Here is a 26,355-nt window from a genome sequence, read left to right as displayed (position 1 = left end):
AGGAGAGTGTCCGCCAGGGTCTGCGTCCTCAAGGCCGTGATTTGGATGCTGGGAAGGGCTGGACAGCCCTTCACGACCCCCACTAGTGGGCTGCTGCAGGTCCTGGGCAGCGGCCTTCCGAAGCATCACTGGCAGATCCCCTGGGCACCCCCGGTTTGGGGCCCACGTGTGTGTAGCAGGTGCCCCCAGGTCTGACCAGGCTAGGGCCAACGGCTCGGGGTGGTTTGGGTGATGTGTGCGTGCCCGCCGGAGGGGGCTCAGCACAGGCATCCGCATCACTTGGCGGGAGGGTGGGCTTCAAGGGCGCAGGCCGTGAGCCTCCTTGGGCACAGACATCTGGAGGGTGAGGAACTGCCCCATCCATGGCCCCCCGAGCGCTGACTGCTCTCCGGGACTCCTGTGAGGGAGGAGGCCTCAGCCATAGTAGCCACAGCTTCCTGAGGACAGCAGGTTCCATTTCTCCTATGTCAGGCCCAGCCGGAAACATCTGGAACCAAACCTAGGCAGGCAAGACCGCCTGCTCACCCTTGGGCCTCGAACCCCAGCCTCCAGTCTGGGGCGGAGGTGTTGTTGATAATGTGGTGGGCAGGGGGCCTTGGGTCCACCTAGCATGTCCACCGAGGTGCCAGCTAAGGGACAGACGGACCCGTGTTCCTAAGGCCAAGGGAGGGTGGCAGGACTCTTGCTCACCCTGCAGCACGTGCATGTGTGCTTACGTGGACCCCAGCCCCTGGGCCAGCTGTGCATCTTGCCTCGATTGGAGCAACGCTGACATGCTGACCGGCTCAGAATGGCTTGATACTAAGTGTCCCCAGAGCAGGACTGGTCCTCATGCTGGGCCAGGCCTTTGGGGACAGGTTCGGAGACCGGCGGGGACGCACACTTGTGTTGCTCCTGGCTGGCAGCAGGGAAGCTAGGAGGGCGAGGGTCGGGGACAGTGCAGTGTGAGGGCCGGGAGCCAGGTGGAGCTCATACGGCAGAGAAGGGCCCTGCAAGGGCTATGCCTCGACCCATGCAGCTGCCAGCACCACCACAGCCCAGGCCCCCAGCAGGGGGTCCAGGCAGACCAGGAAGGGCGTCGGGGGGCGCCCGGGGCTACGGGCCAGCGCTGCAGGCGGATGCCTGGTTCCTCTGCACAGCTTGAGGGCAGGTAGAGGCGGGAGAGCAGCAGCCCCCTCGGGGGTGACATCTCTGGGAGGGACAAGATGTGAGCTTTCACTTGCTTTTCATTGCAGAGGAGCAGGGACGTGGCATCTCTCCGGCTGCACGCGGCCCGCCAGGGTGCCCGCTGCCGTCCCCAGCGCCCGCGACGCACCACCTACTGAGGCGGCCCCAGCGGCCTCTGACCGGGCTCCCAGCCACACAGGCCACCACTGGCCACGAGGGCAGGTGGGTGTGAGGTACTCGGGGCGAGGCCAAGCAGGGCTGGACAAGGAGGACGGGAGCAGATGCCCACCCTGGGCACTGACCGCGTAGGGCCACGATCCGCCAATCGAGGGGTGAATAAATGGAAGGCAGGAAGATCATTTTCTTTAAACACACACGCAGTGAACTAGAATCACACGTATGTCTCAGCTTAAGTGCACATGCCTTGTAGGGGGCTCCCGAGCACGGCCACACCCCTGCAGCACGGCCCCGTTCCCTGCCAGCCACTGGGGCCGTGTGTGGACGCTGAGCCGTCTGGGCTCCAGCAGGGCAGGGTTCAGAACCAGCAGCTTAGAAAGCTGACCCGGCTGACGAGGGCCAGAGCCACTCTGTAAAAACCAGATTGTTGAGAAAAGGAATTTGGAGTGAACAGACCCCTACCCCATGTAGAAAAACACCCTAGCTCCTTGAAGACGTTCCTTCCAAGGTGGCTCCTCCCACACGCAGGTTTACTTCAGACCTTCAGAGGTGAAGGGAGTTTGGTTCCCCAGGCACCCCGCAAGGGGCGGGCTGGGGCGCCGTGGTGGAGACAGGGCAGGATGGGGCGCAGCCAGCCACGCGGGGAGGCCCCTTCCCGAGACCGTGCTGCTCAGCCGGCTCTCCCCAGCCTCGCCCTCTGATGCCCGCCGTATTGTCTCTGAAGCGTGGGTTTCTAGGTCCCTGAGCTCAGCGGTGGGCACCGGGCTGCTCCGGGGTCAGCAGGCTGGTTCCCTGGTGCAGACGGCTCGTAACCTCGCGGCTGGGCTTCACCAGTTTGGCATGACATGGTTCCCAGCCCACCACCTCCCCGGAGAAACACGGACGGCCAAGCTAGTCCTGTTTGTGAAATAAACATGAGCGTTGAAGTCTCTGTCCGGTTCCATCACCCCCGCTGGCCTCCTGGGCTCAGACGCTTGTTTCTGGGGTGTGAACGACCTCCCCGTTTTTCTCGGGCTCTGCTTTCAGGAAGTGCTCCACCTCCCGAGAGTCCACCCTCATGTCCGCGGGGGGCTTGTGGTGCTCCTCTTCCTCCACGGCCGCCTCGGGCCTCTTCCTAATGCAGAAGAAGTTGCCCAGCACCAGCACGAGGGAGGAGGCCAGCACCTCGGCCCCTGCCAGGACAAACACGTACTGGTAGACGTGCGTCGCATCCAGGAGCTTGCCTGCAAAGGGGTTACAGCGTCAGCCCGGGCTGAAGGTCACCCGCACGGTCACTGGCTACTTGTGCGCCACTGTGCTGTTGGGGACAGCCCGGGGGCACCCTGTCCCAGCCTCCCCGCCCCCCCAGGCAGCACGGACCGGGAGGCTTGGAGGAGGGCTGGAGCCGAGCAGGTGCAGGAGGCAGGCGCCCGGAGGTAACCTGACCACACAGCCTGTCACGGGAGGCCTCTTCACCCACGGCCCCCACAGGAACTGCCTGGGCCCCAGGACCACGAAACACAGCCCAGCTGCTCGCGGGGTCCCGTGGGGGGCGCCTAGAGAGACAGCTGGAGAGACCCAGGCCAGGCTCCCCGCCTAGCCCACACCCCAGGATTTTCTCAGCCTTCACAGAGAAGAGCAAAGGCCCAGCATAACCGAAGCTGACCCCCAGCGCGGTTCTGAGCTGGCCCACATGCGGGGATGGTAGCGCCCTCAGGATTCACGCGCATGCCAGCCTTTGGCCCAGGAGGTGCGTGTGGCCGGTGTTCACTCCTGACACCTGCTGGTCACCTGGGCAGGGGTCCCCGCAGCTAAGAGCCCTCCCGCGGTGGGCGCCCTCCCCCAAGAAGGCTTGCTCCCTGCTGCGTCCCACCACTCACCTCCCGATGGGGGCCCAATGAGCACGGCGATGGCCTCCAGCAGCAGCACGAGGCCAATGGCACTGGAGAACTTCTGGGTGCCCACAATAGCCATGAGCACCTCGAACTGCAAGGCCCCCACCATGCCGTAAGAGATGCCGAAGAAGATGCAGAAGACCACCAGGCCTCCATAGTCGCTGGCCGTGGACCCCGTGAGGTCAGTGAAGCCATTGAAGAACATGGAGAAGCTGAAGAGGTAGACGGAGTAGGGCCGCACCTTCTTAAGGCCTGTGATGAAGCCGGCAGTGGGCCGGGCAAAGATGTCGACGAAGCCCAGCACGGTGAGCAGGAAGGCAGCCTGGGTGTCGGGCACACCCAGGTCCTTGGCGTAGCTCACCACAAACACAGGGGGCACAAAGAGCCCCAGCACCATGATGGAGGCGGCCACGGCGTAGATGACAAAGCCACGGTCCCTGAAGACACTCAGGTCCAGCAGCCGATGGGATGGCCGCTGGGGCGCAGGCCCCGAACCCAGCCTGGGCGCCTCCAGGGGCCTCATGAGCGCAGCGCACACGCAGCAGTTGAGCAGGAGGCCCCCCAGGATGAGGAAGCCGCCCCGCCAGCCATAGTGGTCCTGCAGCAGCTGCCCCAGTGGGGACAGGGTGCACAGGAAGACAGGGCTGCCCGCGGCTGCCAGCCCGTTGGCCATGGGGCGCCTCTTGTTGAAGTAGCGGTTGAGCATGATGAGTGACGGCTGGAAGTTGAGCGCCAAACCCAAGCCTGCGGGAGGGGCCAGGCGGGTGAGGCATCATGCCAGCCTGCCCGGCCCCTCGTCCCTGTGCCCCGTTTTCCACCCTGAAGTTCTAGGTGAGGGTCTGCAGGTGTCCATGTGAGGGGACCCAGTGTGTGTCCAAAGCCCCTGTCCCCAACTGACATGCGAGGAGAGACCAGTGGGGAGCAGGGGACAGACTGATGCCAGGGCAGCTGCCCGCTCCTGAGAGGCCCTGCTCTGGGTACAGTGCCCCAGTGTCCAGCCACCTGAGCCATCGCACCCGGCCACAGAGGGGCCAGTGTGCCACGGCCTGCCCCGCCCCCGGCCGGGCCCCACTCACCGGTAATGACCCCAGTGGTGAGGTAGAGCTGGATGATGCTTCTGCAGAAGGACGCAGCCACCATGCCCAGGGACGCCAGGAGGCCACCCGCGAGCATGACGGGCCGGCAGCCAAAGCGGTTCACGCACACGCTGCAGAGTGGGCCTGTGGGGGGCGGGGGCACAGGGTTGGGCCCAGAGACCTGGCCTGGCAGCCGGGCCAGGGCTGGCCCCGCCCTCCCCTGACGCCCCCGCCCCTGCTCAGCAGACACACCAGGAGCCCAGGGTGCGAGAGTCACACTCAGACGCCTTCCTGAGCAAAGCATGGTTCCCAGCGAAATGTCCTGCACGGACTCAGCCTGTGCCCGGTTTGGCCCTGTGGGGAGCCACGGCTTTCGGTCAGGAGCCCCTCCAGAGCTCCCCTGCAGGGGCCAGCGTGCCACAGCCTGCCCCGCCCCCGGCCGGGCCCCACCCCCCGTCCCCTTTCCGGAACCCGGGCTGCAGACACTGGCTGCTCCTGCCAATCCCCCACCCCAGGCCTTTTTGCTGGCGTGTGAAGCTCTTAACCAGAGCTGCCCTTGGCGAACTCCAGAAGTGACCACCGGGCGTGACAGCCCCGTACCTGTCCCGTACAACATGGCCAGCAGGATGGAGGAGATCCAGGCTGTGTCGCTGTAACCGATCCCAAACTCACGCATGAGCTCCTTGAAGAAGACGCTGACCGCCTTGGGGAAGGCGTAGGAGAAGCCCGTGATGACGAAGCAGCCAAAGAGAACGGCCCAGCCCCAGCCCCCATCGGGGGCCTTGATGCCTGTGGGGCCCTCGTCAACCACGGCACCACCCATGGCCAGGAGGGCGGGTTGTGCGTCCCTGAGGAAGGAAGTCAAGCTGACTCAGTTGTCTGGCCTCGGCCACAGCAGGGCCCTGCTGCCCGAGCTACCTGACAGCCCCGCCTCTGGCCCTCACCTGCCTCGGGCGCAGGGAAGGAGCCTCTGGGCTGACGGGCAGCTGCAGCCTTTCCTCCTGCCCCCGCTCAGGCCTGGCCTGCTCCCACCCGGCTGGCTCTAAAGGGCAGTGGCTTTTTTGGGCTCAGCACGGTCTCAGGTTACTTCCCGAGGAGGACAGACCCCAGCAGGGCCATCAGCCCAGCCGAGCCCATCCTCCCGCCTGACCCCGTGTGGGGAACAGGCTGCACTTTCCGTCCACTGTGGGCAGGTCCTGTGAGAGGGGGCCTGGGGCCCCACCTGGGGTGGTGTCCCTGGGGGGCCTAATCTAGCTGTGGCCAGCCGTGCTCTCCCACCCCCAGGGGAGCGGGGCTCCTGATTCTGTCCTCTGTCACGCTGCCCCCTGAGGGAGCGGCGCGGGCAGGCCGGAGTCGGGGGGCGGACAGTCCTTACCGCAGAGGACGCCCCCGTGCCCTCTGGCAAAGGAGGGACTCCTCCCTCCCAGTTATCCACAGGCCGCAGCACTTCCGGGGGGGGGGGGGGGGGGGGGGGGGGGGTCTCTGCAGATCAAGGAAGGGGAGACCCCAGGCAGGCAGCAGGGCTGAATGAAGGGATAGGTGGGCAGGGGTGCGGCTTCCGTGCAGCCCGCTGGCGCAGACCAGGCTGCTAAGGCGAGGAGGGTGCTGCCTGCGCCCACTGTCGGCCGGGAACCCCCCAGCAGCCCCGGGCCCACTTCCTGCCCAAGCCACAGCTTAGCCCCGTTGAGGCACCGTAACTTGGAACGCTGGGACCAGACGTCCAGCTGGAGACCCCACCCTCCCCTCTTCATCCCTCGCCTCCACCTGATCCTAGCACCGGAAATCCCCTGATCCCAGAGATGAGACTGGTGGCTGGTCCCCCCAGCTCACCGGACAGAGGCTGTTTCCAGAAGAGGGCCGCCTCAGCGCAGGTGTGGGGAAGGGAGGGCAGCCCCCGGGGCCTGGGCCTGTTGGGTCCAGCCCGCTCCGCTGCCCGCCACAGCCTGGCCGCTCCCCACCGGCCGTGTGCGAAAGACCAGCTCTGGGGGAAAGAAGTCCCAATGGGGAGCATTTGCCAGTTCTGTGGTGTAAACGCTCCACCTACCCGGATGTCCAGGAACGTCCCAACCAGGAGACTGCACGGCCCCAGTGCCAGCCACCTGGCTCCACCCCCCGTCCCCTTTCCGACATCATCCTTGACCTTGCCAAGCCCCCTGGGCGGCCCATTTTCTGTGTGCGAGGCTTAGAACCTGGGGCAGGACTTTGGAGTGAGGACAAGGGCCTCAGCGCCCGGCCCCTGGGAGTGCAGGGTCACGGAGGGGGAGGAGGAGTGCGGAGAGTAACCCCCCCAGCCTCCACCCTGCCCCTGCCCCCAGCATCGCAGCCACAGGTGCCGCACACCTGACTCTGTTGCCCGGGGCGGGGGGGGGGGGGGGTCTGTGTGCGGGGTGTCTGGGTGATTCCAGGCAGCAGCTGCTGTCGAAGAGAACCTCCGTTAGATGACGGGTCCCCAGGAGCCAGCTGGCCGCCAGGCCGACACGGCCCACTGGAGCAGAGAGCGGCCCCGGCCCCCACCCCCCGCCGGGCCAGGCTTCACGGGCACCGCGTCTGGGAAACCCAGGAGACAAGCTCTCCTCTCCCTGGACTCTCAGACCCCATGCCCTTTGGCACCGCCCCCCCACTTCCACTGGCTCTCCCGAGTGCTCAGAAGGCTCGCGGACCGGAGAGCAAGATGCAGGGTGTTACTGAGGCCAAAGGCTGCGCAGCCCCCGGGGGGCACAGCTGAGAGGTTCACGGGGGCACCCAGACCAAGGAAGCCTTGGTCCTCCTGCAGACATGCCCACAGCCCCCCCAGGTGGCCCATTTCTGCATCTAAGGCATCCCTGGAACCCGGGACTGGACTCTGCCTGGATAGTCTGGCCTCACCCCCGGGTTCTGTCCTCCAGATCCCTGCATCAGACTGCAGCCATGTGCCCGAGGCTGGGACGGGACAGGGGGGCGAGCGCCATCCCACAGCCAAAACACACGGGGTGTGGACACCAAGCAGAGGTATCCCTTACCCTCGTTAGTGTCAAGCTTCAAAGGTGGCCGTGGGGGCCCCGAGGGGCTAGTTGTCTCGGGTTGTGGGTTTATAGACGTTTACTCATTTTTTAAAAAATAAAGTAGCCAAAGCAGGAAGTGTGTCTGAAACCAAACATTAGCAGCAGCTCAGCTCTGTAACCCCAGGGTCACGGAAGAACCCGGGGCCCCCGCTGAGACGTCCTTGGCTGCACCAGCCACAGCCGGCACCAGAGGAATGGGAGCCCCCAGCCTCTGATGCCCCGTTCTCTGCTCATCTGCTGCTCGCCAGGGCTGGACCCCCCCGCCCAGAAGCTGCCCTGGTCTTCAGGAGACAGATGCTGGCCACCCGTGCGACCCAGGGCGTCCTCCGAGCCAGCACCCAGGAGGGTGAGGGGTAGAGAAGTAGGTGCCACGGCCTAGCTCCCACCCACCCTAGAGGCCCCAGAGGCTCTTCAGACACTTGCCTCGCAGCTAACCCCCAGCCTGGGGTGCCAGCCAGGCTAAAACCCTCCCCGTTGCCCACACCAGCCCGTCCTCAGTGAGGTTTCTCAGGAAGGGAAGGGAATGGGTGGGGCCTCTAGGTTTGGAGCAAAAGGGTTTCGCCCAGGAGGGCTTTGCAAATGGGGGGGGGCGGGGGGACGTAGAAAGGGGGCTGGGATTTCCAAGAGCAAAATGGCCTTGTCAGCCCAGCTCGCCCTGGGGGAGGAAGGCCAGCAGAGGCCCAGACTGGCGGATGTTCTCAGGACAGCCCTGCCACCGGCCCTCTAGAGCCAAGATGGGAGGCGTGGCCCCCTCTGGGGGTGTTGGGGGCCCTCGCTGCAGTGCAGGGGGAGGTGGTGGCAGCACGTCTGTGGGTACGCACCAGCCAGCTGGCCTTGTGATGACATTCACCCTCCCTGGGAAGCATGCGAACCACGTCCCCAGCCCAGAAATAACCCGCCCTCTGGGCCTCAGAAAGCCGATCTCCCTGGTGGGGTGTGTGTGTGCCCGCTTGTGAGTCAGGTGAGGCCCGGGAGCTGCCCCCCCACCACTTCCCAAAAAGGTCCCACCGCCCCAGGCAGCTGGAGCTGAGCAGAGGTGGACCCAAGGAGGCATGTGCACGGGGATCCCTGGGAACGCCCCCTGCAGCGGACCACACATTGGAGGGGCCCTCGTGCTCTCCCAAATCAAGGGCTTCTGCTAGCTTCTCCCTCAGCGGTCCACTGGCTGGCTGAACCCCAGCTGGGGTCAGGTCCAGACCCCAGACCCTGAGCCAGCCTGGCCTCCTGCCAGGCCTGTTCTCCAGCATCACCCCCTCCCCAGTGTCCCCTTTCTCTGCCTACTCTACTCAACCGGGTTTTGAAATGCCCTGCCCCACCCGCTGCATCTCCACCCGGAGGTCTAGTGCAGAACTCACACAAACAACCTGACCCCTCACAGCCCTGGCCTTGGCCAGCCCCACATCTTCTTGGCTTCACCCATTTCCAGAACCCCTCCCGCGGCTTCACTCCAGGCTGTAGACCCACTGCCGTCCCCAGTGCACTCTGGCATGCTCCCCATTAGACCTCTGTGCCAGAGGTCCTCGCACCCACCTTGGATCCCGGGTCTCTGGCCTGTCAGGTTCCAGGGCAGGCCATGTCCCCTAGGTTCAGTGTGGTGACCTCCGACTCTAGAGCCTGTGGCCTATCCCAGGTGCTCTGCAGGTTCCCCTTCTGAGGAGACTGGCCAGTTACCTAAGCAGACTTCCAGTCCTTGGAGACCAGCTCCAGGTGGGCGGGGCATGAAGGGGCAATTGCATTCCTTCCTGGACTCTTCCTGCACCAGGAGGCCTGGGAGACATGCCTGGGCACCAAAGAAACAGCCCCATTGTGGCTAGCACCTGGCTTCGTTTGAGCACCAAGGTCCCTGGAGCATAAGGGGGTGGTGGATGGACATAGGAGTGCCATGCCTTCTGGGGGAGGAAGGGCCCCCCAGGCCCCCTTGCTTCCTTTCCCCACTGCCCCGTTGCGCAAACAGGTACCACCCTATCGGATGTCTTTGCCTGCCCAGGGCTCAGAAAGCACCACTGGTCAGCGGGCTTGTTCCCTTCCCAGGGCCTGTGCAGGACCCCAGATGCCGCCCCCCGCCCGGCGCAGAGCTGGGGCTGGAAGGAGGTGGGCCTTGGGCACTGCCCCAGGCATGATCCAGGCCTGTCAAGCCCAGCCTGGGCCCTCCGCCCCACTTCCACTGACCACGAAGCCCCCCAGGGCATGTCTAGTGCCCTCAGGGCTCTCGGGTGGGCTCACATCTTCTTGCAGAGGCCAGTGGAGCAAAAATGCTGGCTTCATGCGTCAGACTGGACGCTGCACTGGGGCAGCCCCAGGTGACGAGGAGGGGGCCATGGGCCCTGTGGGCGGCCCTGTGGGCAGCTGCGGGCTTGCCGGTCAGGGCACCCTCCTCTAGAAGGCCCAAAGGGGCCAGGGAGCAGTAGGGGCTGGAGCAGGCCCCGGGCAACCCCCTCCAGCCCTGGACCCTGCCCATCACATGGCCACCTCGTCCCACCCCTCGACTCGCTAAGGCCAAGGCCAGGAGGGGCCTCTGCATCAGCAAGCCCGCTCGCCAGGAAGGGCCCCTCCCACCACCACCCCGGTGGGCCTGATGGGGCTGGGGCGGTAGAGACGGGGAGGGATGTGGGAAGGGAGCAAGCTCCGCCCGCCCCGGCCCAGCGCGCTCGGCTTGGCCGAGGGACGTGGGCGACGTGACCGCGCCAATGGAGGAGCCGCCACCGTATTGCCTGGAGTAGGCGCTCGCCCCGTCTGTTACCGTATAGGCCCGGCGCGCGGGCCGCTGGGGTCAGGGAGCTCCGGAACGGCCCTGGGCGCTAGTGGACGCCCGTGTCGCCGAAGGAGATCCTGTGGCCCCTCCCGCGGCCCCCCAGGGCGGGACCGACCTCATTTTCCCTCCGCCGGGGCCCGGCCATGTGGGCACCAGCTCGGGCTGGGAACGTTGACTGAGAACTCGCGTCTGCAGGAAGGCTTCCCCGCACCGCCCATTTCGCGGATGGGGCCAGAAGGTCTGTACCTGCCCGGCGGCACTGTGCGGAGTCCCAAGCCTCTCCACTCCTGGCCCACCGGCGGTGCCTCCGATGGGCTGGTTGCTCTGTGAGGCAGTCCTCACCCTACTGGACTCCCAACCTTGGAGTGGCACTGGCCCTTCTCCTTTACGCTGGCCAGGTCACTGCCGGGACCCTCCCTGGAGCAAGTAGGGCCTGGCCCAGGGGACCGCACAGGCCCCCCTTTACACACACTCCCTGGCTACTGTCCTGGAGAGCACGAACCCCCCTCTGTTGCTGCCCCTCCACACTGAGGTCCTAGCTGGAGTCCGGCAGAGCCAGGTTGTCTCCCGAGTACCAGGCCCTGCCCAAGGTCACAGCAAGTCGCTACAGAGCCTGCCCTGGGACCAGGCCTCCCATGGCCCAGCCCGGGCTCAGCGCACACCACACGCCCCCGGGCAGGAGGCTCCACACCTGCCTGAGCACTGCCACCCGTGCCCTCAGAGCCCTTCGGGGCAAGCCTCCTGCCAGAGGGGCCGCTGCCCAATCACACTGCCCACCCACAGAGTGATGGCACGCTCTGCCCCTCACACCCAGTGTGCACTTCGGATGTGCAGCTCAGTGCCTCTGGGCTACCCCTCTGTCCCTCACCTAGATGCCAGGCACCCCCAGTGGCCATGACCTGACTGCTTCCCCTCCGCTCACAGCCTGCCGGCTACTGGCCTCATCCAGCAACCAGGAAGGTATATGGTCAACCCACTTTCCAGGTAAGTAAACTGAGGCCCCGCCTGGTTTCCCATGGGCTAGGGGCCTGGCGGGGGGAGGAGGGGTTGAGACGAACCAGGGCGTCCAGCCTGATTCAGAGGGAGCCCCCTACCTCTCTGCCCCGGGCCTGGGCTGGGAGCCGTCGCCCGAGGGCGGGTGTGGGGCGGCGAGAAGCGGGAGGAGGTGAGGGAGACAGAGGCCCGCGGGCCAAGACACCACCACCGCCCAGCGCCACGCCGGGAGCGCACGTGCACCCCGCGCCCTCGGGAGGAAGGAGCCCGGCCAGGCAGCAGCCCCATCAAATACCGTCCGCCGCCGAGCAGAGCTCTTCACGCCCGCGACCCGGCTCGGCTGCCCCGCGCATCCGCCTCCTGGCCGGGGCCCAGCCCCTGAAGGCACAGGGGCGCACGGGGGCCGGGTCCGAGGGCGGGGCCGGGGCGCGGCTGGCTCCCCGGAACCCCTCGGTGGTGGCCGCCGCGGGGACGGGGCGCCCGAGGCCGGGATGGGGAAGGGGCTGGGGGCGGGAGGGCGGGCTCGGCCGAGGGTCCCGAGCCCGCCCCGCCGAGCATCCGCGCCGCGCCTACCTGCCGCCGCTCGGCCGCCGCGCGCCTCTGTCCGCCTGGCTGCCGGGGGGACTCGGAGCTCCGGCCGCTCGCGCCGCACGTCCCCCGCGCGTCACGGCCGCCTGGCGCCGCCCCTGCCCGCCCCGCCCGGACCCCGCGCCGCGCGGGAGGGGCGCCCGGAGCTCCCGACGGCGCCCGAGCCCTCGCGGGGCGGAGGGACCCCAACGCCCACCCTCACCCCCCCGCGCGGACCCGGGCCGGGGAGGGAGGTGCGCCCTCTCGCCCGGCCTCTCCCGCTCCCCCCGCGCGCCCGGGCCGGCCCCCAGGTCTCGCCCCCGCCCCGGGGCTGCACCCCCGACCCTGTGGGGCTCCCACCTCCCCGCTCCGCTCTGGGGCGCTCAGGCCTCCCTCCCCAGGCCCCCCTGGAATCTCCGCCCCATCCAAGCCTCGGCTTCCTCCCAGGCTGGGGAGTGGGCCGGGCCCCCCCGCGCTGCCGGAGGGATCGTGGACAAGGCAGTCAACCTCTCTGAACTTCCGTTTCCCCATGTGGCTCCGCGCCCTGCGAGGCCAGATAAAGGCGGTGCCCCTCCCCTCAGGCGCCCAGAACCCGGCCGCGGTGGGGTGGGTCGCCAGTCCCGGGGCGCTCCCCATCCCCACACCCGCCGGCGCTCGCCCACGGGGGAGGGCGGATCCCAGCGGGTCCCAAGTAAGGTGCTTCAAGCCCCATTTTCTCATGTGTCTCATGGAAAGAGCCGGCTCAAGTTTGAGGATGTGCCAGGGAATGTGGCCGTTGGTGGCAGCCGCCCAGCCGGGACCACAGGAACACTTTCCACCCAGCCGACTTTGAAATGACGCTCCAAGTCTCCTGGGACTACAGGAGGCTGAGACATTGGCGACTCTGTGCTCATGGGGTGGGAGGGCAGAGAGCATCAGTGGAGGGTAAAGGGGTGCCCCTCCAGGGTAAAGGGGAGTGGGCAGAGTGACAGTGTTGGCCTCCTGGCTGAGTCCACCATCTGACTGCCCCTCCTGAGATGCCAAGTCCACCAGGGCCTTCTGCTTTCTCTTTGGGATGCTGAGAGACCACGCCCGACATGTCCCCTGTGAAAAGAGGCCTGGCACTCACAGAGGCTGGGCTGGGTCTGCCCCTCCCCTGCTTGGGGCCTGACCACCCTCACCCCAAAAATGCTAAAGAAATCGCCCTGTAAGAAAAAGCTGAACAGAGCCCAAGTCTCCAGCTCTGGCACAGGGTCGGTCCTAGGGCTTCCGGATGAAGGCCTGGATCCTGGGTATCTGTAGGGGCACTTGACGGGGGGGAAGCAGATGCCCACAGGGTCTCACAATCCAGCCCAGCCTCAGGAGTACCCCCCATTTGCCTACACCAGCCGATGTTCAACCCACAGGCTGGAGGTGGGGGTACCCTAGTGTGGGAGGGCATCAGAGGGGGTGGTGAGGCCTCAGGGTGCTTGGGGCAGGGTGCGGCTGCAGAAAGGAGTCCCCGCACCTGTGGTGGTACTTCCAGCCTCTGGAGGGTTGGAGCACCGTCCTCCCCTGCCTCCGGTTATTTAGACACACACCCTGCCCAGCTCAGGCACCTCTTATCCCTCTTACCGCCACCCAGATGCCTCCCATCTTCACGGAACTTGGGGGCTATTGCACCCCACCCTGGAGACTCAAGATTCCTCTTGGGTAGGAGCTGTGCAGCCCTCAGCCCCTGACCCCCAACCCCTGCCCCCTCCCCAAGACCGAAGAGCACAGAGTGGCCAACAAGGAAAGGCAGGCGGGGATGGCTGGGGTCTTCCTGTTCTCTCCCAGTCTACCTAAGCCTACAGCTCGGTCTTCTCTGAGCTCCAAGACCTGGGAGGACCCCACACCTCCCCCAGTGATTGGAGGGAGTGCCTGGGATTCAGCCCTTGCGGCCCTAGGAGGGAAGGGGCCTCGCAGGTCCAGCTAGGAGAGCTGGGGGCGGTCAGCCAGGGACACCTGGTTCTACGGGAGCCCTGAGGAGGGAGAGGACAGTCCCCCAGACTCAGAGCCCCTCAGGCATGGTCTTCTGTGGGTGTGTGTCCTGGGGCCAGCCTGCCTGTCTACCCAGAGCTGAGGCAGAGGGCAGGCTGGTCCGACACCCGCTTTGCAGCCTCCTCCCCTGCCCCAGGAGAGCATTCCAGGGCAGAGGGCTTTGACTGGGGGTGGGGTGGAAGACCAGAATGGGGGCTGGCAGAGTGATGACTGCTGGTGTGTGGGCAGATGGTTCTTCGTGGGAAGCCAAGTGGCTGACAGCCAGAGGAAGACTCTCCCCAGGGCTTCATCCGGACCAGCCCTGCAGGGGAGGGCCAGGAGCCTCTGAGACCGGAAACCCTTGGCCTCACCTCTGAGGCCTCTGCCGGTCCCTTAACAAAGGTGCCCAGCACTGGGAGGGGCTCAGGTGGCCAGGCTCCATCCTGCACACAGCCCCACGCGGCACCTTCAGGTTTGGGCTGAGCCCCCTACCCTGAGCTTCCCCTAGACCCTTCATTCCGCTCAAATGGTGCCCTGTGCATTGCAGGCAGGAGTAGCTGCAATTCTCCAGGAGGGGCAGAGAAGGCCAAGGGCACCCACCGCAGACCCAGCCCCGATGCCCGTTCCCCGCCAGTGGCCCTGGGCCAGCCCCAGAGCCCAGGCTGCCCTTTTCTGAACGGAAGGGAGTGGAGGACCTAGAGAGGTGTAGCCATCCTGGCGAGGGAGTGGCTTCACAGGATGGCCCTGTCCTGGGTGAGGGGCACTTCCGGATGACCTGATCTGGCCCTGGCCCTGCCTTCCCCCACGGTTAGCCACACCCCTCCTCTCTGTCTCCTGGACTCCCAATTCCTTGAATGGTTGCAAGTCACAGCTTCGGATCCTGTCAGGCCCCGCAGGGTGCTCCGAGGGGCCTCCAGGGCTGTCCCCAGGACCCCGCCCAGCCAGCTGCAGCCCCCGGGGGATACACTCTGCCTTTCTCAAGAGCTACTGGGTCTGGAGATGGACTCGGAGGAGGGTTGTCTGCTCAGCCCATCGTCTGCGGCTCGTCCCATCTCCATCTTCCCTGTGCATCCAGACAGAGGTGCCAGGCTCTGCCAGGCTCTGCTTCTCTCTCCAGAAATGACCCTGGACACCTGGAGAGACTTTGAGGGCAGTGGCCACAGGGAAGAGGGTGGAGGACAGGCTTCCTGCTCCTACCTGGGGCCAGACCTAGGGCTCCAGGTTGCTGATGGAGCCATGCAGATCTCCCATTCTTGAGTCCTGGGACCTCACCACTGGACTCCAGGCCATGCCACCCACCGGATGGACAGGACCAGGGCCAGGACCGGCCAGGGCAGGTGAAGAAGGCCAGACCACGGCCCCTGCCCTCCTTAGGGAGCTGGTGCTCACTCCCTACCACACCTTCACCCACTCCAGGGTGGAGAGGCCACCTTTGCAGATGAGGCCAGCGGGAGCAGAGGACCCTCATCCAGCCAGGGCAGCTGGCCCAAGGCCGGGGGTTTCTTTTTTCTTTTTTCTTTTTTTTTTTTTTTTTTTTTTTTAAATTTTTTTTTTTTTAAGATTTTATTTATTTGCGAGAGAGACAATGAGAGACAGAGAGCATGAGAGGGAGGAGGGTCAGAGGGAGAAGCAGACTCCCTGCTGAGCAGGAAGCCCCATGTGGGACTCGATCCCGGGACTCCAGGATCATGACCTGAGCCGAAGGCAGTCGCTTAACCAACTGAGCCACCCAGGCGCCCTCTTTTTTCTTTTTTTAAAAGATTTTTATTTATTTATTTAACAGAGAGAACACAAGTAGGCAGAGCGGCAGACAGAGGGAGAGGGAGAAGCAGGCTCTCCACTGAGCAGGGAGCCCCATGCGGGGCTCGATCCCAGGACCCTGAGATCATGACCTGAGCCAAAGGCAGACGCTTAATCATCTGAGCCACCCAGGCGCCCCTAGGCCAGGGGTTTCTAACCACTTTCCTCCCACCCCCTCCCTCCCCCAGGGCCTTTACCTGGGATCTGTTCAGGCTCCCAGAAAAATAAACACATTAGCCGCTTGGCCGCCCGAGCTGTGAACAGAGGCAGAAATAGGCTGCAGAGGCCAGATCCCAGCCCAGCCTGGCATGACTCACCTGCAGTCCCCACCAGGGCAGGTGTTGGGCATGGTGGCTGGGTGGTGTCTATTGGGGGGTGGGGCTGGGGATATCTGGACTGGGCGTATCTGGGGGAGGGTGGGGGTTTCTGGGGAGTTGTGGGTGTCTGGAGGGACATTGGAGGTATCTGGGGTTTGGGGTGTCTGGGGGGGTTGGGGTACCTGGGGAAGGTTGGGGGTTTCTATGGATGGGGGTGTCTGGGGAGTTGGGGGTGTCTGTGGGTAGGAATCTGCGGGTTGGGGTCATCGCACGTTGGGGGTATCTGTGGGTGGGGCTGTCTATGGATTGAGGCTGTCTATGGATTGGGAGTGTCTGTAGGTGGAGGTGTCTGGGGGCTGGGGGTGTCTGGGGTGGGGGTTGGCACTGCTGCCAGAACACTCACAACCCGAGGTCAGTGGGATAGCTGGGCAGATGTGCCCGAGAACCTGATCCAGTTGGGGAAAGGAAGCGGCAGAAAGCAAAGCCAAGTGGAGCCTGGCTGGATTCAACCCTGAGACCTCTCCGGACCCCTCTCCTGTGTGGGGAGTGGGGCGGTGAAGCCCGCCCGACTGCTCTTGGACGACAAAGGTCCCGCCCTCCCTCCTGCCCCCGCCCCCGCCCCCCAGCTCAGCCTTTTGGCCTGGAGGCTGGACAGGGAGCAGCCCCGAGCGTTTGGGCTCTCCCTGCCCCCACCTGCCGCCCCTCAGGCCCTGGTCTTGCCCCTCGCACGCTTTTCCTCCCCCTTGCTCCACTACTCCTGCCCTCCACCCCATGGATGGCCACAGGGGCTCTACTACTCTGTCCTTCCCAAGCTGTGGGGCCCTGGGGGTGGGACTGGGGCAAGTTTGGGAGGCGTATGAATTAGGATTACTAGGATTGGGATTGTTACTTGCTTCCCACCGGTGGGAGCCTCTGGCCTCCCTCCCCCCCACAGGGTCCTCCTGGACCTGGGCCCTCCAGGTCCCACCTGCCTTGGTCCCTGGGGTCCCAGCACCAGCAGACAACGCCTCTGCTGCCCGAGGTCCTGCCCTTCCTCCCGGGCCCCCAGGCGCAGAGGCAGTGGCTGTGGAGCGTGACTGGTGCTCTTCTCCCTCGCCTGCCACTGTCTGCCCCGCTCCCTGGCTGATGGAGCTGTTGCAAAGGAGCAGTGGGACAGCCAGGCAGGGACCTCAGACGCCACCCCGGAAGGGCTGGGGGTGCGGGCCCCTCCTGCGGCCCGGCCTGGCCCTGCGCACCCTCAGCTGCCTGGGAGACTCGAGTCCCAGCAGAAGCTGGGGGCCCCAGGACCTCGGCTGGCAGTGGCCTGAGGGTGGCCACCCATGCCTACAACTCTACCTGCCCTTCAGGTAAGGCATGGCACCCATCCCCGGCCAGAGACAGCTCAGAAAGTTGGCTGAGCCTGACACTGCACAGAACCTCACTTCGTTAGGGCACCTTGCCCAGGGGGCTCCTGGCAAATTCATGCTACCCCTGTCAGGCCCCCAGACCTAACCCTCAAATGCAGCGGCCACTTCTCCGGCCCCAGCCTGCAGGGGTCCTCTGCCTGGCTCTCCCCCTGCAACTCCGAGGGCTCTCCCAGGCCCCCTGACCCCTCTCCTCCTCTGTCCGTGCCATCTGGGGTGTGGCCTCATCCACTCTCAGGGCTCTCGAGACCATCCTTGTGCTGGCGACCCCGAGACACACTGGAGCTCAGGCTCCCCAGGACCCCACACCTCTCGGCCCCAGCAGAACTCCCTCTGTGACCCTGCTCAACCCCTCTGAAGCCTTCCGCACGTCAGGCTACCCTCCGGTTTCCTCTCCTTTGCTCCAACATCCAGTCCCAGGCAAATCCTGGGCTCCTGTTGCCCGGGGCCATGGCCCCCCAAAGCTGGGAGAGCCTTTGCCTACCCTGGTGCCTGGAACGGTGCCTGGAACACAGCAGGTGCTCCGTGAATGTAGGTGAGGGAGGGACGCTTGGGAGATGGAGCCCCCACACGCCAGGGGAGCCACCAGCCCTGTCCCTCCCTGGTCTAGTCTCCTCTCTGCCCACGCAGTGCCAGAGGGAACCTCCCAAACCACCCCTGTGGTCCAGCGCCCTGGCTGGGCCTCTGTCCTCTCTTCCTTGGCCATCGCTCAGGTCCAGTCTGCTCAGGTGGGCTGCCTGGTGGCCCAGCTGATGGAGCTCCGTCCACACACTCTGTACCTGACCTTATATACTCAACTGGGCTCTGCGTCCCTGCTGAGGTGTGGCACAGGGGCGGGCCCACCTTGTTCCTTGATTTTACTCTCCAAGGATCAAGCTCGGCTTACGTGGGCTGCCCCCTCCATTACAGCCCCCTCAAGTCCCCCTCCTCTCAGTGGGGGCATTCCAGGCCCAGGGGACAGAGGTAGAGACCTGGGCCCTGCCTGGCACATGGAGATACTGTGAAGGGTGATACCAGGTGAAAGATGGGCGTCTCGGCCTTCTGCAGGCCAGAGTGGCGGGCAGGAGGGTGGCAGCCAGGCCTTGGCTGGGGGCTGAGCCAGTGGGGCTGGGCTGCGTGCCAAGTGTGAGCGTTCCTACAGCCCACGGGGAGGGGAAGGCCTTGCCCCACCTTCCTGCTCCGACCGCAGTCCCCCCTCCCTGGTGACTCAGCACTGAGAGCTCGGCAGAACCACCTGGGGGGGCTGGGGAGGGGAGGTGGGATGCGGTTGGGGGACTCCGACAGCTGAGCCCAGTCCTGTGCCTCACACAGGGACGCCAGCCCTCAGGGGGGTTTCCACTGGGCGTGCAGGGGCCGGGTCCTGTCCTAGCTGTGTGTGGGCCACGAGAGCCCCTTGGCTGCCCTCACCTCCAAGCCCAGAGAGGTGAACCTCACAGCCTCCGGGATCCACAGTGTGAACCTGCCAGTCCCACGGGGTCCCCCAGCCTCTGGGCACCACCTCATAGGCTGCAAAGGAAGGTGGATGCCCACTCCCTGGTCAAGACAGCCCTGGGGCCGGGCCTGGTGGGGCACGCCCCTCTTGGTGCCCTCCTGTCGGGCAGCGTGCCCCTCTCACACCAGCCCTGGGGGGACGTCCGACAGCTCTGCATGTACCTCTGGGCTTTGACCTCTGGTCCCTCTGTCCCTCCAGGAGCACTGCCCTGCCCCAGGGAGTCCCCCCAGCCTGCTGCCCGGTTCAGGTTCTTGGAGGCAGGGACCACATAGCTGGCTGTCCAGGGCCTGGCACACACTGGGGATTGAAGGACATCTCCCACCAGCCCCCCGTCTAGGTACCCTTTCCCCAGGATCCCACCAGGGGGTTACCCACCCCTTCTGGAGGCATCCTTCCAAGAGGCTCCTGCAGTGGGTGGCAGCCCAGCGTTCCCTGCCCCCAGGACCTACATGCAAATGGGGAAGTTGCTGTGGACCCAACACGGGTGAGGGGTACAGGGCAGGGTATTTCCTAATCCCAGAGGGAAGTGGCTTGCTCAACGCCATGCAGGTTTGTGCCCACACCAGCCCCACCCCCGACTGCTGTGTGTGGGGGGGACCCCATGGGAGGCTACAAGGGGCATCCCACGGTGAGCTCAGCTCCGGGGCCAATGTTGGAGGAAGGAGCTGGAGTCCCGGGCCGTCAGGACGGGACCTCCTTGGGCAGCCCCCTGGTGCTCCCTCCATCTCCCTGGGGTACTGTCCTGGGAGGGAGCGTAGCGTCCAGGCCAGGCTGCCCACCCAGGGGCCACTCTGGCCACCAAGTCAAGCTGTATTACAGGATCCTGGAGCCACAGCCCAAACCTAGCCCTCTGAGCCTCGGCCCTTCCTGGCTTATGCCCTGACAGCAGAGTCAGCCTGCCACCCAGTGTTGAGATCCACTCTGGGCTTTGGCGCTGGGGGCACAACAGAAGCACGACAGCCCCTCTGGCCTCAGTCTCCTCATCTGTAAAGTGGGGAGAGATCCAGAACCACCCAAAGGGTGGCCATCCCCTATGATGCGCCAGGAAGCACGGCCCTCTCCCTGGCCCTCCAGGCCTCCTCCAGTGTTGTTACTACCCCAGAACAATTACTGAGCTCCAGCTGCCCTGGGAGCAGTGCAGTCCAATCTTGGCTGTGCTAGTTGCCATTGGGCTGGGCAGGGTCCCTCAACCTCCACGGCTCTGTTTCCACTTCTGTGACAAGGTGACCACAAGGTGGCCTGGGGGACCTGGCCCCGGGGGACTGTTGGCCAGCACAGCCCAGGGGAACAGTCTGTAGTGGGCTGACGGGTGGCCCCGAAGAGACAGGTTCCGGTCCTAACCGCCAGCTCTTCGGGATGCGACCTTACTTGGAAATAGGGTCTTTGTGGATGTAACCAGTTCAGATGAGCTCACTCGGGAGCAGGGTCCTAATCCAACATGACTGGCGTCCTTATAAAAAGCACAGCACGTGGAGACACAGGGAGAAGGCCAGGTGCCGACGGAGGCAGACACGGGAGTGACGTGGCCCCAGACCGAGGGACACGGAGGAGTGCGGGTCCACGCTAGAAGCTGGAAGAGGCAGGAAGGGTTCTAGCCAGGGCCTTCAGCAGGAGCAAAGCCCTGCAGCCACCTTGAGTTTGGACTTGTAGCCTCCAAAACTGTTATCTTAAGCACCCCAGTTTGTGGTCATTTGTCCCCACAGCTCCAGGACACCCGGTCAGCGGTCAGCAACAGGGATTGTGGCAGGCTGGACGAAGCTCACAAGCCCTACAACCATAGGGTGAGCAGAGGGCATTCTGAGTGGGGGAGGGGAGGGTGTGAGTCTGGTCTCCCAGGAAGACTGGGAGAACGTGGGGTCTGTCCTGATGGGTGGGGAGACCAGGGGGAGAGAGGTGGGGAGCAGTCAGTGATCAGAGATGCAGGCAGGGAGGTTGTGGAGGGGGTCAGGCTACTTGGGTCACTGAGTGGATGCTGGCCCCAGCGGGGGTCGCCGTGTGTCAGTGCTATCTTTGGTGGGCCCAGGAGGCTGGAGGCCCTGGAGGACAGGGGAGGGCGGGCTCTGGCTAGGTGGTCACTAAATGCTGGTTAGATCAGTGAGGGATGAGGCAGTGGGGGCCTGAGGCGGGTGTGGGCACTGCTGAGAGGGGCATTGGCCAGATGGGGGCAGCAACTTTGGAAGGGCTCTGCAGGCCTGACTCTGGTGGCCAGGATGTCCCTTCATCTGCCCACAGACATGTACTTGGCTACTGGGCATGGGGTGTGGATAAGGAGCCCCGGGGAAGCTGACTGGCAGACCTCAGAGGGGCCGTGGGGGTTGGCCACGTGTGAGGAGGCTCCCAGTAGGGCCCACTCTGGCTCCCACCATCTTGTTGGCTGTGTGACATGCAAGGGGAGGTGAGGACGGCACCTCTCTGGGCCTGGTACCCCAGAAGCCTTACTGGGATTCTGGGGAGAGGGTCAGAAGTTCTGGGGTTGTTGGGATCCTGAAGGGGCAGGGAAGGTGTGTGTCTCCCCAAAGGGCGGTAGGAGCTGGCCCTTCCCATGAGAAGTAAGGCCGTGCTGTGCCTTGGGGTTATCATAGGTTCAGGGGTAGGGTTGGGCTTAGTGTTGGGGTTACTGTAGAGTCAGGGTTGGGGGCCTAGGATGGCGAGGAACGGAGCTCATTGTTAGGATTTGTTCTCCTTCAAACAGGCAGGTCCTGTAGGCACCTTTGTTTACCCAGACACACCTGGGGCCCCTTCAGGGGCCCTTTCTGACCCTCCAAGCAACAGGGAAGGCAGCATGTTCTCTCATTGTGTGGAGAAGCAAACGGAGTTCTGGAAAGATATGACAGGAGTGGACTAGGATTTGAACCCTGGCTCTCTGACAGCAGGTTACCCAGGTCTGGAGGCAGCAAGGGGGCCCAGGACCTGCAGAATGCAGGTTCAAGGTTATGGGGACCCACTACAGCTCCTCCAGGCCAGCACAGCTATTTTCACTTGGTTTCCGTGCAAGATGTGAAATCTCCCATTTTTCATGAGGCTTGAATTATTGACCTGCTTGATGTTTAATAACTCCTGGACCCCCCTCCAGGAGCTGCCTCCTGAGCAGAGCCTTTCTAACCATTAGCTGGATTGGGACGTCTGTCCATCACTGGCAGGACTCGCTTGGGGATCGGCCTGGGGCAGCCAGCAAGCCATCCGGGTGGAGAAAACACAGACAGACAGGAGGGGTGGGACCGAGGGCGGACAGGTGACTGTGTCCCCTGGGCTTGGAACCCCACCCAGCCTCGGGCCAGGTGCGCTGAGCATGCGTTTCGCCTCGGCTTACTGGGCCCATCGGGTCCTCTTCAGGCCTGTGGACCCTCAGAGGCTGGCGAAAGCTGTCCCTAAAGCAAGCTGCAGGGGCCTTGGCAGAAAAGTCTGCCGTTGCCTCGGTGAGTGAGGCAGGCTGCCTACAAAGGTGATTTCGTTTTGTTTTGAACTTACAATGGAACAGAAAAACAAAAGCGCACAGGTTAGGAGTACACACAAAACACACCGTGCAACAGCGCCCAAAAGACCAGCCCCACCCGTCCGGACTGCCCCCCCTTCTCTGCTCTAGTGGGGTCCCCCCGCCGCGTGCCCTCCCCAAGGCTGCGTCTTTCACGGCCCATGCGTGATGCCGGGGGCGTGGAGGTCTAGCCGTCCGCGTGCAGCTCCGGGTGCCCCCAAGGACCCCCGCCCGGGGCAGCTCCGGGCCCCCCCCCCCACCGACCCGGCAGCCCCACCCGCCCCACGTGCGTGCCCAGGCCCCCTCCCACGCCCTCCTCTAGCAGCCCCGAGCCCTTCCCCCTGCTAAGTAGAGTCCGGCCCCCGCCTGCGCAGCCCCCAGCCCCGGCCCGTCGGGGCAGCCAACAGCTTCGCGGCTGCGTGCTGGGTGCGCTCGGGCACCGGCGTCCTGGCGCCCCTGGGCCCAAGGGGGGAGCCTCAGCCTCCTCCGCTCCAGCCCGCCACGAACCCCGCCCTCCCTCCGAACTCCGCGGACCCTCTCCCGGCGTCGGGTGGGCGCGGGGCACCCTGCCTTCTCCTCTTGGCGCCTGCGCGTGAGGCGGGTGAGAGGAGTCCGGAACCGTGCGCCGGAGCTCGCGTTTCCGGCCGGTGGCACCACAGCGCTGCACCGGGCGCGCCCGGACCGCGGCTGCCGGACTCGGGTCACTATGGCAACGCGGCGGGACCCGAGGCCGCTCCCGGCGGGCGTGCGCGGTGAGCCGCGGGCGCGGGGCGCGGGGCGCGGGGCGCCGGGGGCGGCGCGGGAGGCTCGCGTGGAGCGGGGGGTGCCCTCACTGCCGCTTCTCGGGCCTCCTTAAACGGGTTCGTCTGTTTTCTTGGTGGTCGGGCGGCCCCGGACTGGCGGCGCCGTGCTCCGGGCCGGGGCCGGACGGGTCGGGCCTCCCGGCGGGGCGCGTCCCCCGCTGCGGGTGTCCCCCCACCTTCTCCCCCTTCCTCGTGCGGGCACCCCGCGCAACCCTCTTCGTGCCGGTGGCCCCGCAGGTGGCCAGTCCCGCCGACAGTGAGGACCGGTTCAAACCGGGCGGTCTGGCCCAGGGATTTGTTGTGTTTGTTTCAGTTATCTGAGACTTGCACGGAAGTTGGAAAAGCAGTGCAAAGATTGCCCCTGTACCTTTTGCCGGATTGCGTTAACGTGTTCTGCTACCACGGGTCATTTAGCGAACTGAGGAATTGAGCGCGAGGACAAAACCGGGGTTCAAGCCCGCGCCCCGGTTCCCTGCAGGTCCGCTGTAGGACCTGCGTGGTCCCCCACTCTTCTCTCATCTGGGCTCTTAGGAATTAGCTGTTTTGTAGAATGCCCCTTAATTTGGGTTTGTCTGATGTTTCCTCATGATTAATTTCAGGTTTCGCATTTTAAAAAAATTTTTATTTTAAAGTGATCTCTGATGTGGGGCTGGAACCCACACCTGGACTGAGCCAGCCAGGCGCCCCTCCAAGTTAGGCATTTTTTATAAGGAAACCTCAACAGTGAAATGGTGCTCTTCTCGGGAGGCACATGATGCCAATTTGTCCCATGCCTGGTGACGCTTGGTTAAGTGGTTTAGGTATGTCTCTCTTATAAAATAGTTACCATTTTTCCTTTGGTAAATAATGAACACCTTGTGGGGAGATACTTTGAAGCTGTGTAACCGCACTTTCTGTCACAAGTGTTTTCTGAAACAATTATTGATCGTATTTACCAAATAAGGATTTTTCTATTTCCATTATTCTTTCTACATATTAGTTGGAATTCTACCGTAAGAACCTTCTGCCCCCCCAATTTTTTTTTTTTAAGATTTTATTTACTTATTTGAGAGAGAGAGAATGAGAGAGAGAGCGAGCAAACACACTTAACGGGGGGAGGGTCAGAGGGAGAAGCAGACTCCCTGCCCAGCAGGGAGACCGATGCGGGACTCAATCCAGGGACCCCAGGATCACGACCCGAGCCAAAGGCAGCCGCCCAATCAACCGAGCCACCCAGGTGTCCCTGCCCCCCCAGTTTTTTTAAGTAGGCTCCACACCCAGCATGGGGCTCGAACTCAGCACCCAGAGATCAAGTCATATGCTCTGCTGACTGAGTGCCCCAAAAACCTTCCCTTCTCCCCATTTTTCTACTTATTTATTCATGTTGGTATAGATGTTTTTATTTTATTTTTATTCCGTCGGTTATAATCCATTGCTGTAATGTATTTTGTTGCTAGTTCTCCAGATTTGGGTGTTGGGAGCCCCTTCAGGTTGGCTTCTGTGTCCTCTCAGCGTGCCCCCTGACATTTCTCAGCACCACCCCATGTTCAGGCTCATCTTGTGCTTTCCGTGACCTAGCCTGAATCCGTCACTTCTCTAAGGAGCTCTGGTTCCTCTTCGTTTCGAAGGGGGTGTTTAGAAATCAACGTCAGGTTGTAGGTATGCTTACTGCTCCTGCAGTGTCCTTGCTCTGTGCCTTTCTCAGTGGGCTAGGAAACCAGACCTGTCTGTATCTGTATGTGTAGATCTGTGTATATATTAAAAGCTGTGAGTTTAAATTGATACCTCCGATCAGTTACCCCAGGGTTCGTTCTACATTCCTTTTCCTCTTTAAATCTGGTTCCTGTTGTCAATGTATTTACTTACATGTACAATCCTAGACTACACATGGAGTAATTTCAGAATTGCCAATCCGTATTTCTGTGAAAAACCTATTAGCCAGAATATTTACTTATTTCTAATATTTGCATGCAGTTGTTTTTATCCTTAGAATATATAGTCAATGGGGCACCTGGGTGGCTCAGTTGGTTAAGCGACTGCCTTCGGCTCAGGTCATGATCCTGGAGTCCCGGGATCGAGTCCCGCGTCGGGTTCCCTGCTCGGCAGGGAGTCTGCTTCTCCCTCTGACCCTCCTCCCTCTCATGCTCTCTGTCTCTCATTCTCTCTCTCTCAAATAAATAAATAAAATCTTTAAAAAAAAAAAAAAGAATATATGGTCAAAATATTTTTTACAAGGTTATTTTAGTGCATTTATGTGGGTTTTTTCATTTATGTTAATCATTTGTAATAAAGTTAGGTTCACTTGTTTCTATTCATCTTTCGTTATGAGTCCTTATTGATTTTAAGTTTTGGTATGTGAACCGTGTTGTTCTAAAGGTCAGCAGCTCGTGGGGCACCTGGCTGGCTCAGTTGGAAGACTACAGGTCTTGATTTCAGGGTCATGAGTTCAAGCCCCACCTTGGGTGTAGAGATTACTTAAATAAGTAAATAAACAGGGGCACATGGGTGGCTCAGTTAATGCATCTGCCTTCGGCTCAGGTCATGATCCCTGGGTCCTGGGATCGATCCCTGCATCGGGCTCCCTGCTCAGTGGGGAGCCTGCCTCTCCCTCTGCTGCTCCCCCTGCTTGTGCACTCTCTCTCTCTCTCCCGCCCCTCTCTCTCTCTGTGAAATAAATAAAATCTTAAAAAAAAAAAGTAAATAAACAACCAAAAAATAAGTCAACGGTTTTTAACTATAAGATGATTCAACTTCCCTTCCACTTTATTTCTCATTTACTCAGTTTTTTTTTTTTAAAGATTTTATTTATTTGAGAGGGAGAGCACAAGCAGGGGGAGCGGCAGGCAGAGGAAGAGGGAGAAGCAGATTCCCTGCTGAGCAAGGAGCCTGATGCGGGACTCGATCCCAGGACCTTGAGATCATGACCTGAGCCAAAGGCAGACACTTAACCGACTGAGCCACCCAGGCGCCCCTAGTCACTTAATTTTTATTTGTTTTTTGTTTTTTGTTGTTTTTGGCAAAGGAATTTGGCAGGTGTAAATTCTAATAAAAAAGCACCACAATACCCCCCACTGTAGTGGTACCCCTTACCCCCAGCAAGTGCCAGTGGTGGAATTAAGATCCATTTGTGGCTCATCTCTCTTATTTCAGATTTTGCAGATGGTTGTGGGGACTATTTGGCAGTCAGTAAAGGATGGGAAAAAAGGCTTGTGGTCATAGGCCCGTGATTTTCATCCCCTAGACACGCTGAAAGAGTCCACGTACCGAGTTCAGCTCAGCCCATGTTGGGATTCCAGACGGCACCAGCGCTGAGCCCCATCTTGAGTGTAGAACAGATGAGCCACCTCTGGGCTTTCCTTCCAAGTCCCACAAAAACATTTTGTAAATTAAATTCACTAAATATGTTTATAGAGCAACAAGATAACATTCCTTAATGAAGTCACTTTGGGTTCTTCTGCATTA

The 26,355-nt window shown here is 62.8% G+C and overlaps 2 protein-coding genes across 3 annotated transcripts in view; one reads left to right on the top strand and one right to left on the bottom strand.

Annotated features, from left to right (window-relative positions):
* The window catches only part of CSNK1D (casein kinase 1 delta), a 33,644-nt gene extending 32,015 nt beyond the window's left edge, over nucleotides 1-1,629 (top strand). The window contains exon 9 of the mRNA XM_021680883.2: nucleotides 1,236-1,629. Coding sequence (XP_021536558.1) covers nucleotides 1,236-1,325 — 90 coding nt within the window. The 3' untranslated portion in view covers nucleotides 1,326-1,629. The remainder of the gene's footprint in view (nucleotides 1-1,235) is intronic.
* Nucleotides 1,515-11,719, bottom strand: SLC16A3 (solute carrier family 16 member 3). Of its 2 annotated transcripts, none has more exons than XM_044921856.1 (5): nucleotides 11,654-11,719; nucleotides 4,895-5,142; nucleotides 4,295-4,438; nucleotides 3,204-3,962; nucleotides 1,515-2,567 (listed from the first exon to the last, which is right to left on the bottom strand). In XM_044921856.1, exons 2-5 carry the CDS (start codon nucleotides 5,115-5,117, stop codon nucleotides 2,311-2,313), a joined length of 1,383 nt encoding a protein of 460 aa, XP_044777791.1. In that variant the 5' UTR covers nucleotides 5,118-5,142; nucleotides 11,654-11,719; the 3' UTR covers nucleotides 1,515-2,310. The 2 variants fall into 2 exon arrangements, with proteins under 2 accessions (XP_044777791.1, XP_021536557.1); XM_021680882.2 differs by lacking the exon at nucleotides 11,654-11,719 and adding an exon at nucleotides 6,125-6,170.
* Between the last annotated feature and the right edge of the window lie 14,636 nt (nucleotides 11,720-26,355).

The sequence above is a fragment of the Neomonachus schauinslandi genome, chromosome 15, assembly GCF_002201575.2.
Source record: "Neomonachus schauinslandi chromosome 15, ASM220157v2, whole genome shotgun sequence".
NCBI classification, from domain to species: domain Eukaryota; kingdom Metazoa; phylum Chordata; class Mammalia; order Carnivora; family Phocidae; genus Neomonachus; species Neomonachus schauinslandi.
The sequence above is the reverse complement of the archived record's forward strand: the minus strand, read 5'-3'. Positions and strand labels throughout refer to the sequence as shown.